A 15,427-nucleotide genomic window follows, 5' to 3' on the forward strand; every position below is an offset into this window, starting at 1 on the left:
AAAAAAAAAAAAAAACCCACTCCTGGTGCGAACATAAGTAAGTAACTGGGTTGAGAAAGAAAAGCAAAGAAATGTGCAAACTAAATATGAAAAATCTTAACTTTTCTGTGCCTGAAAAACAGGATTAGAAACTGATGGTTGCTCTAAATCTCTCAAAGAACATCATTACAATTTCTGTGAAATGAAATAAGAGCCATTTGCTTATTAAGATTGATTTTCAAAATGATAAACCACTTGAAAGCTACTTAAAATTGTCTTCCTCATGATTTCTCTTGCAGCAAATGACATACTAAGATGAATTCAATTTGCTTATTTTCAAGTTAAAACCTCATTTTACTTGTTTCTATTCTGCTTGTTATACACACACACACATATACTCCAGTGTTCTTAAAGTGATTATGTGTAAGATAATATAATCATTTCACACTGTAAGACAAAAAAGGGAAAAGAAGTGTGTGTGTGTGTGTGAGTGTGTGTGTGTGTGTGTGTGTGTGTGTGTGTGTGTGTGAGAGAGAGAGAGAGAGAAAAGATAGAGAGAGGGAGAGGAGGTTCTATATTACCAAACAGATTGCCTGAATTGAGAGGCATATAGTATCCCTGATATAGAAATGCTTGGAAAAGCAAATGCAGTTGCTGAGAACCAGCATCACGCCCTGCCTTATGATTAACATCCATTGTGACCCAGAGTTAGTTAGCTGTGAAATTCCCAGTCATCTTCTTTTTCTATGATCCATAGCCACAAACAACCTCACAGATCAAGCCCACCGGCAAGGATTTGCCCGGAAGATGTAACAGGAACACTGGTGACTTGTCATTTCTACAGATGATATCTATTTTCCCGGAATCAATCAATCAGTTTCCATTTGGGTAGGGGCTTATCACTTAACAGGGATTTACTGTTCCTCACCCCAGGTGTGGCACTAATCCTCTTCTAGAGGGTCTGCAGGAATAGACTGATTCAGGCTGTTTAATGGATTTAATCTAATCAAATCAGGACTCCGGTGCCTCCCTTTGTCACATCTGATGCCCCCATTCCCAAATTAAAAAAGGAATACACAAGCACAAGCCAGCCCTCTGGGTCCCTTGGTACCTCATTATGTTGTAAAAATGACTTCATCACTCATGACAGAGAAATTAGACAGCCCCAACAGTGGCATATGGCAGCGGGAGAATCGTTCTACCAGCTGCCCACCTGACTCTCTCCTCCCTCAAAATCACGTCCCTCCCCCCAGAGGCTGCTTCTGCACTGCAGTAGTAGGCTGTGGCTGCCGCAGGGGAAGCCAGACCTAGTAAGGGTGGGAGGAGAGGAGAATGGAAGGAGAGAGAAGCGTGTGTCAGCAAACCACGTGCAAGCCCTTAGGGACTCCTCCTCCCAGATACATCTATTCATCTCCTGGAAAGGGTATTTTCTTTTGTCAGAAGAAAGGAAGGCCTCTTCTGCATTGCCCCAGATACCTAACCTATAGAGCCCACAATGGGAAGATGGCTAGATGTTTGATAGGCAGCTAGATGAGTGAAATAGAGATAGTCACCTCTGGCCCCAAAAGACTGGAGGACTATAAACCAATTCCATCATAGCAGGATGGTGGTCTCTTGCAGCAGGCTTTATGCTCATAGTCTGAATTATTTTCTCCCCAAAAGGAATTTGCAAATATTTCTCACTGGAAGTGTTAAGAAACCCCTGCTTGCAATCCATGTTACAATGGATAGGTAAGTGTAGAGGAAAAAAGATGATAGAAGAGAGAGAGAGAGAGAGAGAGAGAGAAGAGAGTGTTTGGTGATGAGACTTAAGAATCTATGTCCAATGCTTATTACAATACATAAAGCACATCTTCATTATTTTATTTCTGTGAAAGAAAAATGACAGAATAACACCAGTAAAATTATTTCTTTCTGGACTTAAAATATGAAGACGTGTTTAAAATGTCTTTGTTCATCTTCCTAAAGATCATTCTCATATTTTCATAATCAGGCAAGCCAGATATTTACCTAAAGTATATCAAATTCCACTTAGATAAATGCAAATGCACATTAGTAAACAGTTCTATAATCCATGTATTAAAATTTGTTCATTTTTAAGTATAAATCTGCTCCTTCTTATATCAGTAGTACAAATTGAGCTGTATCAATCAAAATTGCAAGGAAGAACCTCTTCCTTCTTGTAGACAAAAGCTTTAAACTCTCCCAGTCACGCTCAAACCTCTGCAATCTTCTAGAAGCTCAAACTCCCAAAGGGCTGCATCAGGAGAAAAAGTTCCAAATACCATGTTTTATCCTCCAGAAAAATCACACTATTTGTCTAAGTCATTATCAAGTTTGGATTTTGCCTTTTGCAGGGAAAACAACAGAATCACTCATGTTATGGCCAAATCATTTGGGAGCCAGTACACACACAAAAATACAGTATGTTTCTCCTGCCACAAAAAATCTAAGAATCCCTTGGGCCTACTAAAAGTCTTCTCTCTCTAATTCGTGGATTTCTGTCCTGGATTTAGGACATGATAGATTGCAGGCACTCATTCAGAGAGCAGGGGGCTCAGCTTGCTACTGAAAGTGAACTTTGCGATAAAGCACATATTATGAGGCAGGGATGATAAATTGCAACGTAGAGAGAGCCTGTGGTCATGTATTACTGGACACCTGACTTTTAGTCACAATCTCTTTGTGACTTTGAGCAAGTCACCGCCTCCCTGATTCTCTATTTCCTTTCCTGATGGATAAAGTGAGAGGATTGGATTAGATGAGCCCTGTCCAGTTCTAATATGGGTTCTTTCTGTTATAGAGAGTTCACTATATGCTACAGATACATGTGATCCTCAATCTCTTATCTGAATAAAGAACTGTTTTCTCTTTAACAAAAGTCAAGTTAGAAACTCAAGAAATACCTGAAAAGGTAAAATGTTGCACTTGGAACTGAACCCTCTTTGAATAAAGGATAGGGGTAGGGGAAATAATGTTTAATTTTCATCAGAGAAGCCTAACCTCAAACTTAAATGGATTTCTCTAAGCACATTTATAATGCCTGGCCAGAATTCAAAGGTTGCATGCACTGAAATACTAGCACTCTCTACACTCTTGGCTATAAGTAATTTTTTAAGACAGCCCCTTTACAAGCCTTCAAATGAGACTTATGACATTTTCAGTGAACAATAATTTTAATTGTGAATAGTGTGTATGGGAAAATAATTTTAAAGGCAGAAATCTGACATGTGAAAAGAGATATTTTTATCGCAATAGAAATAATCTTTTTGCATTACTAATACAGGAAATTTAAACACAAGTGATATTGAGTGATCATAAGAGGTTTTTTCTTTCAATTTTTTCTGAATTAAGATGTGATTGAAAATAAATGATAACAGCCAACAATTACTGAGTGCCAGGCATATCTAACAACTTTACACATATTCTCTTATTTAGATGTCATGATACTCATATCAGGTAGATAGTTTGATTAGCTCCCTTTTACAGAAATGGAAACTGAGGCTCAGAGATGTTAAATAATGTTTTATGTCATTCAGTTATTAAGTAATACATTCAGGAGTCTGAACCCATGCCATTTGGCTTTAGATCCTGTATCTTAACCACTATGTAATATTGCCTTTTTTAAAAGGTGCAAAACACTTTGTTGTGATGTTTATTTCATTTATTCCACAAGTATCTATCATGGGTCAGGGTCTCTTTGAGGTGCTAGGGATAGAGCAGTGTAAATAAAAAGGACAAAACTGCTTGCACTCATGGAGCTTACATTTTATTGGAGGAAAGCAGTTATTTCTTAGTTATAGATCAGAAAAAAAAACAGTGGTATGATAGCTGGCAATAGTGCTACATAAAAAATTAAAGCAGAGTTGGGAAATCAGGAGGACAGGAGCAGAACAGGGAAATTTTTAAAATAGGGCTTAAATAATATTGCCACCTAGACAGAGGCAAGAATAGTCTTTGTGAATACAATATCATCCATTAAAAATATAGTGTTGACCAAACTTCCTTTAGTAAATCTGAACTTCTTTGGTTATGCCTTGGCAAAACTTTCGTTGTTTCTCCCACTAAATACTTGCCCAAGTTCCTCATCACTCTCTAAATGCAAGATACAGTTTTTTAGCAATTCCACATTCATAAATTTTTGAGTTACTGTAAGCCCTATGCTCTTTATTGTTTAAAGATAAAATTAATTTACCTCCAATACCTTCTTATCACTATATTAAATATGTTCTCATCTTAAATATTACAGATTTTGTGAGGAATCTTCCTTTGATTCCCCACTTTAAAGCCCTCCATGGATTTGACTAAATTCTCCAGCCCAGGATGTGCAGTAGCTCTTTAAGGAAAGGCAAAAGAAAAACATGATGCAAGAGGTCTCCCTGAGACCCAGTTTCCTTTCGCCACTACTCCCCCACCTTCTCTTCTCATTGAGCAGGAAAGCAAGAATACTTAGGACAAGAAAAAAGGACCAAGAATCTGTATTCTGACCAACAGTAGGGCTGCTTTTGCTTAATCCATGAAATGGAGAAGCCAAATCATCGCCATTTGTTTTTCATTGAGAAATCTGCCAGGAGGTGTAATCAGAAGCCCTTCTCTTTAGAGGAACTGTCTCCACACACTTCAGTTCCTCTACTCTAGTTCCACCCACAATGCTGATGGCAAACACTTTCCAAAATGAGCTGCTTTTACACCTAGAGGGAAAGGACTCTGTCCCCAGTATCCCACCCAAGGGAAATCTTGTTCTATTATTAAATGATCTATAGGGAAGGGAGAATGGGTATACAATGCCTGTAGGTGGAAAACTGGTCTTGCTGTGTTGTTTTTACTGTTTTTGAAAAAGGAAATATACATCTTTCAAGCAAATTCTAAAAATTTTAAAATTTTGTGTTAAAAAATCTTCCAAGATAAAATTCTATGTAGCATGTATAGGACTAATTGGACATTCACCAACTTGTCAATAAAGGTGTCTCTGGGTGATTATTTATGATTTTTTATTATTCTTTCTTTTTAATATATTTTTATTTGATATGTAATACTTTTATAATCAGAAAAGGGAATGTTATACATTTTAAACCTGTTTTTACAGGAGGCTGTATATTTCTCACTGTATGTTTTGTAATATTATTTTCAAAATAAAGCAAGTATGTAAAAATCTTAAAATGTGATAAGGAAGTGCATCTATACTCTTCTATCTGTTCACAAGATTTTACAATACATTTTGACTTTATTTTCTCAGCTTTGGAGAATACAAAGCATTGTATATGAAAATATTGTTTTTCTCCCCTAAATATCCACTTAAAGGTAAGGTGATTTTGGATTCAAATAATAATTCTAAAATTCAGAAAATTTTTCCCTTGAGGAAAATCTACCAAACAAATTAGAACCTGAGTCAACATCAGTCTTTTCTTTACTAAACATGACACAAATGCTAGCAATGAGCTTGAATTTTTTTTTTTTTTTTTTATTTTAACTAAGAAAACCTGTTTACTGACCTCCCAGTGTTAGAAAGAGGGAACCTGGAGCATCCCTGGTGTTTTTTCCTGGCAGGAAAATGTTAGCATTTTAACATTTGGCAAGCTGAAGGTTTTGACTCTGAAAAAAACCTTAAAGGCACAGCCATTGTATTTTTATTTCACATTTTATTGAGTTTCCTTTTTTATTTTTTGGTGACTTGTTGGATGTTTTCCCACTGAAGTGAAAGTATTTTACATATGTATGTTTGGAGTATCTTTCTGGGAAGTTTGTTTTGCTTTAGAAAATATTTTTAGGAAAAAAAAAAGATTCAAGACACTGCATTTTGGATATAAAAGTCAAAACTCTAACATGTTCATTACCAGTAATATTTAAGGGACTATTCCTTTACATTTTTCTGCTGTATATCAATTTTTAAAATTTATCCCATCCATGAAATTGGGTTCTCTACACAGTTAATAATTTTCAGTTTAAACTGATAATGTTTTTTAAAAGAATATTTTTTCTCCTGTTGGGTCTGAGTATTAACCATCATCATGTCAAGGTAAAGATGATATTCAAAAGGCACTATTCCTAATCTATTGCACTCTCCTCTAGACATTTTGAAGGCCAGTCCAAAAATCCTCACCCTGGGGCATTAAGCCTAAAATAAATTTCCAAGAATCTCTCCCTAGGCCTTGGAGATGACTGAGAAATCTTGCACAGGGAAACACCTCTGGTGAATGGATTGTAGGTGACAAAAGCCAGGGAAGGGGCCTTGGAGATTTCACTGAGGGATAGGGAGAGACCAGTTTAGGAAAGCAGTGAGGAGATCAAGACTAGAGAGGTGCCCAGTTCTAGATTACTTCCCAGGAAAACTTGACCTTTGGCGGGGAGGGAGAGGGGTGAAGTCATAGGTACAGGGTCTGAAAGAAGGCCCAAAGTCTTTATTTGGGGTCTCTGTGTAGCAATATCTGAATGGGCGGAGGGCATCTGTTCTTTCTCAGCTTAACGTTTCGATTCAAGAAGCATTTAGTTTTATTTATCAAGATACACACAATGAAGCAAATGAAGCTGTCTCTCACAGTCGGCGTGCCAGGCTGCGCTCCTTGACACCCCCATCCCATCAGTCCTTTCGCCTCGTATTTCGGGGTGCCTCTGCAGGTGGCGCTGGGGGCACTGCCGAGGGCTGGCGCTAGGACCTCGGCTGCAGCCACCACCGCGGCCAGGCTGGAGGCCTCTGAAAGCAGCTGAGCGCCTTCCCCACCCCCGCCCCTACTCCGCAGAGCTCATTAACAGGTGGAGTCGCACCCGGGGCGCCTGAAATCCCGCCTGGCTCCATAGAAACAAATCCTGCTACCCAGAGCACCATCTGGGCGGGCTTTTTTTTTTTTGCACCCTACGGGAAGGTCAGCCTCACACGGCGCAGGGGCACCCGAAGGACATGCACACCAGAGCGCAGTGACGCCCCCCACCCCTTTGTGCACTCGGCGGCGCCTGTGCACTCCCCCGCTCCCCGCCTGGCCTCAGCTCCTACCCGGCACAGAGGCACGTCGACCATTTCTGGAGAAGCAGGTTACGCCAGGGCAGGGAGGCGGCGGCGACAAAGTGCGCCCGCCCTGGAAAACCCAGATCCTTTGGGGCGCCTTATTCTGGAAGGAGGCGCAGTGCTCCAGCCCCGCGAGTGGGTTCCAGGGTACTAGGAGACCTCGCCCAGGAGTTCCCCAACCCCGCGGGGCCGTCGCCCCTGCCCGCGGCCTCCGCTGCCCGTCGGAGGGTGTAAGTCCCACCTCCCCGAGCCCCCGCCGGGTCCGCTGTGTTACCTGTTGGCGGCCAGCCGAGAAGCGATGTAGCCTCCCGGAATCTGGGTGATGATGTAGCCCCAAAAGAAAGAACCGTGGATCATCCCCACGGTTTCCGGGTCCCAGTTGAATTTGGCTTTCTATGGGAGTAGGAAAACAAAACAAAACAAAACAAACAGGTGGAGGGAGAGAGTAGAGTCAGTGCTTGGGCTGAAAATTCATGTTCCGTAATTCTCGGTCGAACAGCCCTCACCGCCCGGAGTACTCCTAGCATTCTGAGCAAGGGGGTGGCTTAATTTTCGTTTCCTAACAAAATCGAAGCTGTATCTTCTTACGGAGAAGAAATGCCTCTTTTAACTGAAAAAACCGTGCTCGTTTGAAATGGATTGTGATTAATAGCGAAGTTGGGAGCCCTGGCTTTGCTCCCCAACAACTGCCAGGAAGGTCGGATCACCTCTGAGAGCGAGGAGTCATCAGGGCTTGAGTTTGGGAAACGAGGACTCGCCACGAAGAGGATTCTGTTCGTTGGCTGGGGAAAGAGACACCTGACGCGGGTCCGCTTAGCCGACACCGACCACGCAGTAGTGGAATCGCTTGGAGAATGGAACCCAGCCGGAGAAATTCTGGGGAAGGGAGGTTCGGGAGCTTGGGATGGAAGGTGCTGAAGTCGGAGGACCTAGTAGGAAGGATGGTCCCAGCACAGTGGGGATGGGCATAGGCCAGAAAGATTTGGAAAAGCCCCTGGGAAACTGGGGGACTCACTGGAGAGGAAGGGGTTGCTTAGAGGTGGTCAGAAGAGCAGGAGAGGGTGTGTCTGAAGGTCGGGGCCTAACTCCGCCCTCACCAGCCTGGTCCGCTGCACGAGGTGAACCTTACAGGAAACTGGGGAGAACTCTCTGCGCAGGAAAGATGAAAGAGCCCTTATCCGGCCTGGGGAAATGGGGACCCTTATTTTTCCCCCCTTTGAATAAAATTTTGAAAGCAAACGCACTTTGCAGTGTTTCCCGGAATACCCAGGGCCCATCAGTGCTCACAGCTGCCCATCCACAGCCCGTCCCCAATTTCTCATCCCAACCCCCAACCCTTGCTCTGCTTGGCTTACGTTAGCTCAGATCTCTAAACAGGAAGTCAGGACCCACGGGTTTCTGTGACCTTGACGTTGACCCTCCTCTCCCTAAGCGTCACCCGACGCACACCCTAAGATTACGGGACTGGCTTCCCCGTGACCCCGAGACTGTCCTGCGCTGCATCGGCTCCTCTCCGACAGTCAGGTGGGACGATCCTAAAGACCCCTCGGTTAAAAGTGCCCATATATGTGCACAGTTGTTTGATTTGTTTTTCGATTTCGTTTCATTTGGGTTATGGAGAATGTTGGCGAGAATTGGAAGCCGGGGGAAACTATAACTAATCTGCTGCTCTATTCTTCCGAGTAAAAGAAAATAGTTCGATTTAGATTTAGCGGACAGTATTAAGGACCAATTCCCTGCATAAAGTCACTCTCCTCAAAAACCTAGTGAGCCAGATGCTTTATTTTACACTTTGCAGGGGAGAAAAGGAAGGCCCAGAGAACAGAAGCGACTTGCTCCAGCGTGAAAAGGGCTTGATTATACGGTCGCGTCCCAACCTAGAAGGGCAGTGCTCGAGGGGCCGGACAAGCCTTCCTCATTCAATGGGGACAGTGGGGCTCAAACAGGTGAAGTGGCTTTGCGAAACCACCGGGCCAGCAGTTGCCCACCTCCTTGATGACCTTGCCCCCGCGGTGGATGGTGCTGTTGTTGACCATGTCCACGATGGCCACGCCCAGGTTGCAGCGGATGCCGAAGGAGATGCAGAAGCCCAGGCCGCTCATGATGGCGATGATATAGCGTCGTGGCAGACCGAAGCACCTGCAGTCGCACAGCGGCGCCCTCTTCTCAGGCACCTCCAGGGGCTTCCCATCCTCCGTCAGCTCGATGGTCTCCCCGGTCTCCTGCTTCTTCTCCAGCACCCTGCGCGGCACACCGTGGGGAGGCAAGGACGCCGCGGGTTAGGCACCCCCGACGCCGGCCCATTGCCAGTTCCCAGGACCGGTCGGGACTCGGGGGATGGGCCCTGATCTGCTTCCCCTCCCTCAGGGGTTAGGGTGCTGGGGCGCCACCAGGCTTCAGGACCTCCCGGGCTCTCCAGCCTTCTTCCCGTCTCCCTCCCCGCGGCAACACCTCTTCATCTTTAATATCTTCTGTCCTATGGCAACCAGTGCCCATTCCCCCGGGATCCACCCCACAGAGCCTTGATTCACATACACCGCCTGAGCCTAACTTTCTCGAGGGGTCTGCAGTTTGTAAGGGTGACCCGTAAGACGCCTTCTCAGCGCCTATGTAGACCCCCCCCCCCCGCGCGCGCAGTGCCCTGCCCAGGCGACAGCCGCTTTCATCCAGCCACCCAGCCTCCCGAGGGCTGCTCCGTGGTGGGCGGGCCCAGGCACAGTCCTGCACCCACGCTACCCCTTCCTTCCCAGCCAAGTTGAAGCTTTCCGGGTTGAGGACACCGGGATCCCCCCCACCACCTCTCCGCGAGCTACGCCCGGGAGCCCCCTGGCACCAAGGCCTGTCCCGTCCCGTGCCCAAGCGGAGAAGGTCTGTGAACACTCTTTCAGTGTCACGCACTCTCTTTCCCCTTCCTCCGGCCCCTAGGATGCCAGTTCAACATTTGCTCTCCTGTTACACAGCTTACTCTTTTATCCCTTGTTACTTGAGTTTGAAACAAAGGCCTCCGCGACATATGGCCGACACCTAAGATTCCTACTGCCAGAACATGAATAATTAATTATTCACAATCTTGTGTCACTACTATTTCAGTTACAAACACCGAAAAATGTCATGGACCCATTTCCAAAGATGTAAAATGAGACCCCCAGATTATACCAACGCGCCCCCAAATCAACTCTGGTAAGATGTTCCACACCAAGGTAGAAGATCTCACATTTATGTTTCATGTTGTGCTTTTTAACTTGCATAGTATTTCCTAAGATTTCACCCCACGGATTCAGTTGCTTTTAGGCTTTCGTCCTTGGGGGGAGGGGAAAGGGGAAGCAGAGTGATAGAATGGCTTTACGAAAAGCTGATAGTGTTGTCGTGGTCCACAATATATCAGCGAAATTTCTGTTAAAAAGAAAAGGAATGTGAAGGGTAACGCACCGTGGACCCTTGAGATGGATATTTAAACAAAGAACCTCTCTGTTTACGATTTGCAGATGTTTTCCAATCCACCATATATCTTTTTTTCTATGTGTGCCCCTTTAAATGATTATATCCACACACAATTGTTTTCATACCCACAGGTAAAGCGAATGAAAATTTTAGATCAATTTCAAGAATGCATAGCTTGGGAGATGGCTGTCAAGCAATTTGAGGCTACCAGAAAAAATGTCAAACTTCCAAATTCTACAGAATACCAACTGGGGAAACATTATAAATGTATTTGCGGCTACGTTAATACTTATTCCTAAAGCCCAATTCCAATGTTAGAGTACACGGCAATTTATTCTAAGAGAGAAAAATTCAACTAATGTGATTTTTTTCATATTGGCTTCATATGCTCATATATGCAAAGTTAAACTCTGCACCTGAACTCCCCACCTGATGGCAGTTGAGCTGGGAAAGAACAGTTCTTTCCAGGGCAGCTGCGGGACTGCAGGGCCCTTGCAGTATCTACTGCCGCATAGGTGCATGATGGTGCCTACAAGAAGCCCACCAGAACCAGAGAGATTTGGAAAATTGGGAGGTGCCTTGGTCATTTTCTTTACATATACTATACATTTCCAAAGGCTTCAATTTCCCAAATGCAAAAATTAGCGCTCTCTTAGAATCACTTATCCTTTTGTTTCTGCCCTTTCTTCTTGATTTTCACATTATTAAGAAAATGTGTATTCACTTAATATTCTTGACAAAATTTAAAGTTGTAAAATTTACAGAATAATTAGTATAGTGACTACCGGGGGGCTTAAAATTTTTAATCATTTCTAGTACTTCCAAAGTCATTTTGCTGGTTATTATTATGGCTTTTCTTAAAAGCACTGTGACATTTCCCATGCAAGAAATAGACTTCTAGGAGAGGTCAAAAAATTAAAGATGCATATACATTGTTTCAGATTTAAAGAGAGGAACTGTTTCAGCTATCAATTATTGATATATTTTGATTCTTCTTCCTTCAGTACAGAAGGAAGATTCCACTGGGGGATTCTCTACTCAAGTGGTTTTAAAGCTGAGACCCAGCTTTCTTTTCACCACTACTCTTTGGAATTTCATTGATTAAATTTTTAGGTGGTTGTGTTTTTTATTCATTTTTCTGTATTAAAGGAATTTAATTTGGTGTCACTATAAGCAACAAAAGAAAGGCTCTTTGAACAGGTGCAGGTCATTTCTTAATTGTAAAGAGGATAAATCCTCTGTAGGAAAGGATAAGAATCTGCAGGTACCAAAACAAAAATCACACACACACACACACACACACACACACACACACACAGCAGACAGGTTAATTTAGTGCAACATTCCTGAATTAATAAGTAGGTTTCCAGAGCAGCCCCGCTTCAGCAATGAGCAACAAAAAAGATTTTCCAAACATATTACAATCTCTCTAAGCAACCAGGATTTAAGGAAATAGCTCTGCAGATTTTTTTTCATGCTGAGTCCCAGGCAAACATAGGTTTGCTTTTCCTTACCTGTAGATCTGGCCGAGGGATTTTCCAGCAAAATTCTTTAGTCCCTCTTTTCCTGGGGTCAAAATCCTTTGTTTTACCGACTCCATTCTTGCAAAGCTTGGTGTCGGCTCTTGCCAGATTTAAATAGAAATCGCTAGGAAAGGGGAGAGTTGCGCATATTGTCTTAATCGCTTAAGGTAGTTGTAGGTTTTTTCTTCTCAGCAGAACGGTATCGGTGTGCCTCTTGCAAGAGTGCGAGTGAGAGAGGGGAGGGAGAGTGAGAATGAGAATACAACAGAATAGCTGCATGCAGCCCACGGGTTTCCTAATAGGAGAGTTGGTAGACACAATCAGAAAGTCTCATTGGAAGGGGAGGATCCGGTGGCAAAGGGCGCACGCAGTGCCCTGGTATTTGGGCGGGTGCAGATGAGTCCTTGTCCTGGAAGTCAGTCCACTGGAAAACAATGTAAATTCCCGGTTTCGAAAGCCTTGTTCCTGTCAAATCTTCTGCCTTTTAAACGTGGGCGGAAATACCACAGAACCCTTGTGTAAGGACAAAGTCAAAAGAATAGTACTTTAAAAAATGGTGCCTTTGCTGTAAGGAGCAGAGCAATTCCAAAACTCATGGGAGCATCTCAGGTCTCAAGTGAGCGATACTGCTATTAGTTTTTCCTCCTTGCCCAAGATCTCCTCCCATCACGCCGGCGCAAACTCTGCTCTGCGGTAGAGTCGAATTAAGATGGAGAAAGCTTGCTGCTCTTTGAGGACGTGAGTAAATAACAGATACACAGTTCTGATTTGGGCAGCGTCAGAGAAGATTTCGTCTTCAGCACCGCTGACAGAGCCCGTCTGGGCGCTTCTCGGAAAAATGGTTCAGCACCACGGACAGAGTAAGTTTCAGGAAAAGGGGAGGTTTCTTTTGGCTGGCCAGGTTGCCAACTTTCTAGGGGAACTGGGAGGATGGCCCTGACCAAGGACTATACTGGGGATCTTCAGGAATGGATGCTATGGAAACCAAGTGAGAAGATGTCATCATCGCCAGGGTTTGCAGGGAGAATGGTGCATTTAGCTCTGCAAAAGAGAAAGACTTTATTAAAAATTGACAAGTTACTTCTAGTTTCCTATGTTTTGCCCAGCACGCTGATGCCAGCTCTGACAGCGTTGCAAGGAAGGAAGATTACAGCACATTTTACTTACGTTTGTGTTATTTGGGGCACCGGGGCTCCCTTGAATATAAAATATATGTATACAAAGTGCATACTTATATTGTTCCTGTGTTTTGTTTTAACCCCTGATAGGTAAGAAAAAAAGGAAGAAAGAAAGGAAGAAAGAGAAGGAGGAAGCAAGAAAGAGGGATAGAGGGAAGGAGGGAGGCGGGGGAGGGAATAGAGAAATAATAAAAAAAGAATAGTTTTCCTGTGTTCTTGGTTAAATAAAAGACAAGCAGTTTAATATAAATTCCTTGGAATTGTATGTTTCTTCACTTAACTAATTTTCAGCACACTACTGAAATTCCAATATACTGATGAAATTTGTGGCTATACCTTGTGCTTGTTAACAAATTATCAGTGATTATATTTTCAAGATTTATTTAAAATTACTTATAATGTTTTAAAATGTAATTTTTATTTTGTACCATCTTCTCCTAAAGCAGAACTACAGAGAGAAATTCATATAAGATATTTGCTTTCACATATATAGGAATAGCATCAATGAATCTATTTCATTAAGCAAAGCAAGAAAACTATGCAAGCTTAATGTTAATTATTAATGCATTTGACATGAATCACAAACCTCTTAGATGAAATTCAGGCAAATAGTTACAAAACAGATTGTCCTTGAAACACATTCGCAAAGTCAAAATCCTTGGATTTCCTTTAAGCCAACAGGGGGAGTAGATTTTTCTTAGGGATTCTGTTACCATATCTCAGAAGTATGGATCTAAATACAGAATCATGTAAGAATATTACCCAAATAGGCCAAATAATACAATGAATATGCATACACTGAATGGATAGCTGAAAAAAAGTCAAAAATAGCTAAAACTACCATTATTACATTCAATATTTATCAAATTATATTTTACTATGAATTATAATAAAGAAAAGGATACTGGAAGCATCTTTCTCTTATTTTGTTGTGCATTAAAATATATATTTCCTATTACAATACTGAACAAGATTTTTCTAAAACTCTGGAATGCCTCAAAATAGTATCTACCCCCAAAGGTGATCAACTGTAAAAAGGGAAAAAAGAAAACTCATTAAACTACCTTCTTCCAAACAAAAGATTCAAGCTAGTCAGGACTTGACTCATCAAGTGTTTTTCAAAATATCTAAGTTTTTCAAATCTTTAGTGACCAAATTCATTAAATTTAATTCATTTAGGGATATCCATTATTTTGAAATTCCAGAAAGTTATGTAAAAAATAGAAGTCAAACAAATATCTGTGAAGCTAGGATGGTGACATAAAAATGATTTTTCCAGTTATTCCTGCCTAAGTTTCACCTGAAATGATTAGAGATCTAAACCACTGGCAAACTTGATTGCTAAGTCATATGTGTGTGTGTGTGTGTGTGTGTGTGTGTATACATACATATACACACATATATATGAATGATACAAATCCAACACAAAAGCATTGTTTGTAGAGTAAAATAATTACATTCACCTTATTGAAATCAATGTCATTTGGCTCTCTCCTCCATTCTCTTGATAAAAGTGTGAGTGTTTAAATCAGAATTACTGCTAATATTAATTTATTCATACTAAAAATATTTATTTAGTGCTAAAAATTTCACTAGGTTCTGAGGCTGTTCCCTGAAAGATCTCACAAGCTGCATGGGAAGTAAACACATAAATACAATGACAGATACTTCTGGGTGAAATTAGACAAGTTAAGTAACCCAGCCTGGGAGACTATAAAGTGTACAGAAAAGATTTCAGGAGGTGATATTTCCTTGTCTGTCTTAATACTTGAGGAGAAACTTAGTCCTGTAAAAATGATGACAGCCCAGGAAATTGGGTGGGGAATGATGGTGGCACTTGGGGAGATCCCAGCCACAGGAGACATCTTGAGCAAAGTCATAAACAAGAGGAAAATGTTGTATGTGAAAAATTACAAGAATTGTTGCTAGGCTGCAATTTAGGCTATTCTTAATAGCTACACCCAGTATAAGAGACATATATTTAGATATTACTTACTAATCCAACATATTTCCTTCATGCATGGTCCCCAAATCCAAACACTGAACATGTACTTTTGTGACCTTACTTTCACCAGATTTATCTTTATGCAAGGAAATATTAGTAGTTATACATATGGCATTAATTTAGGGACATTGAAAAAGTCTTCCATTCTCTGAAACCTTCCCTTACTGTTAATATTTTCCATCCAATTTTAGCCTTAAATTACATTATTAGGCAATTCTTTCTCTGGTAGAATTGTCCCCTTTATCCAAGCACTCTTAGCAATAAAAGGAGGTTTCATTGAATATAACTAATATGTGTAGTG

The 15,427-nt window shown here is 41.9% G+C and overlaps 1 protein-coding gene across 3 annotated transcripts in view; it reads right to left on the minus strand.

The window, feature by feature from the left end:
* SLC17A6 (solute carrier family 17 member 6) overlaps positions 1-13,772 on the minus strand; it is a 40,042-nt gene extending 26,270 nt beyond the window's left edge. For 2 of the 3 annotated variants that reach the window (XM_067038084.1, XM_067038085.1), the window contains exons 1-4: positions 13,708-13,772; positions 11,935-12,984; positions 8,968-9,220; positions 7,254-7,372 (exon numbers count right to left, since the gene is read on the minus strand). In XM_067038084.1, the coding sequence (XP_066894185.1) occupies positions 7,254-7,372; positions 8,968-9,220; positions 11,935-12,020 (458 nt within the window). In that variant the 5' untranslated portion in view covers positions 12,021-12,984; positions 13,708-13,772. Of the gene's footprint in view, positions 1-7,253; positions 7,373-8,967; positions 9,221-11,934; positions 12,986-13,707 lie in introns of those variants that run through there. The other variant, XM_059068237.2, reaches the window with a different exon arrangement.
* Positions 13,773-15,427: the final 1,655 nt, after the last annotated feature.

This window comes from Kogia breviceps, chromosome 7, assembly GCF_026419965.1.
Source record: "Kogia breviceps isolate mKogBre1 chromosome 7, mKogBre1 haplotype 1, whole genome shotgun sequence".
NCBI lineage: Eukaryota > Metazoa > Chordata > Mammalia > Artiodactyla > Physeteridae > Kogia > Kogia breviceps.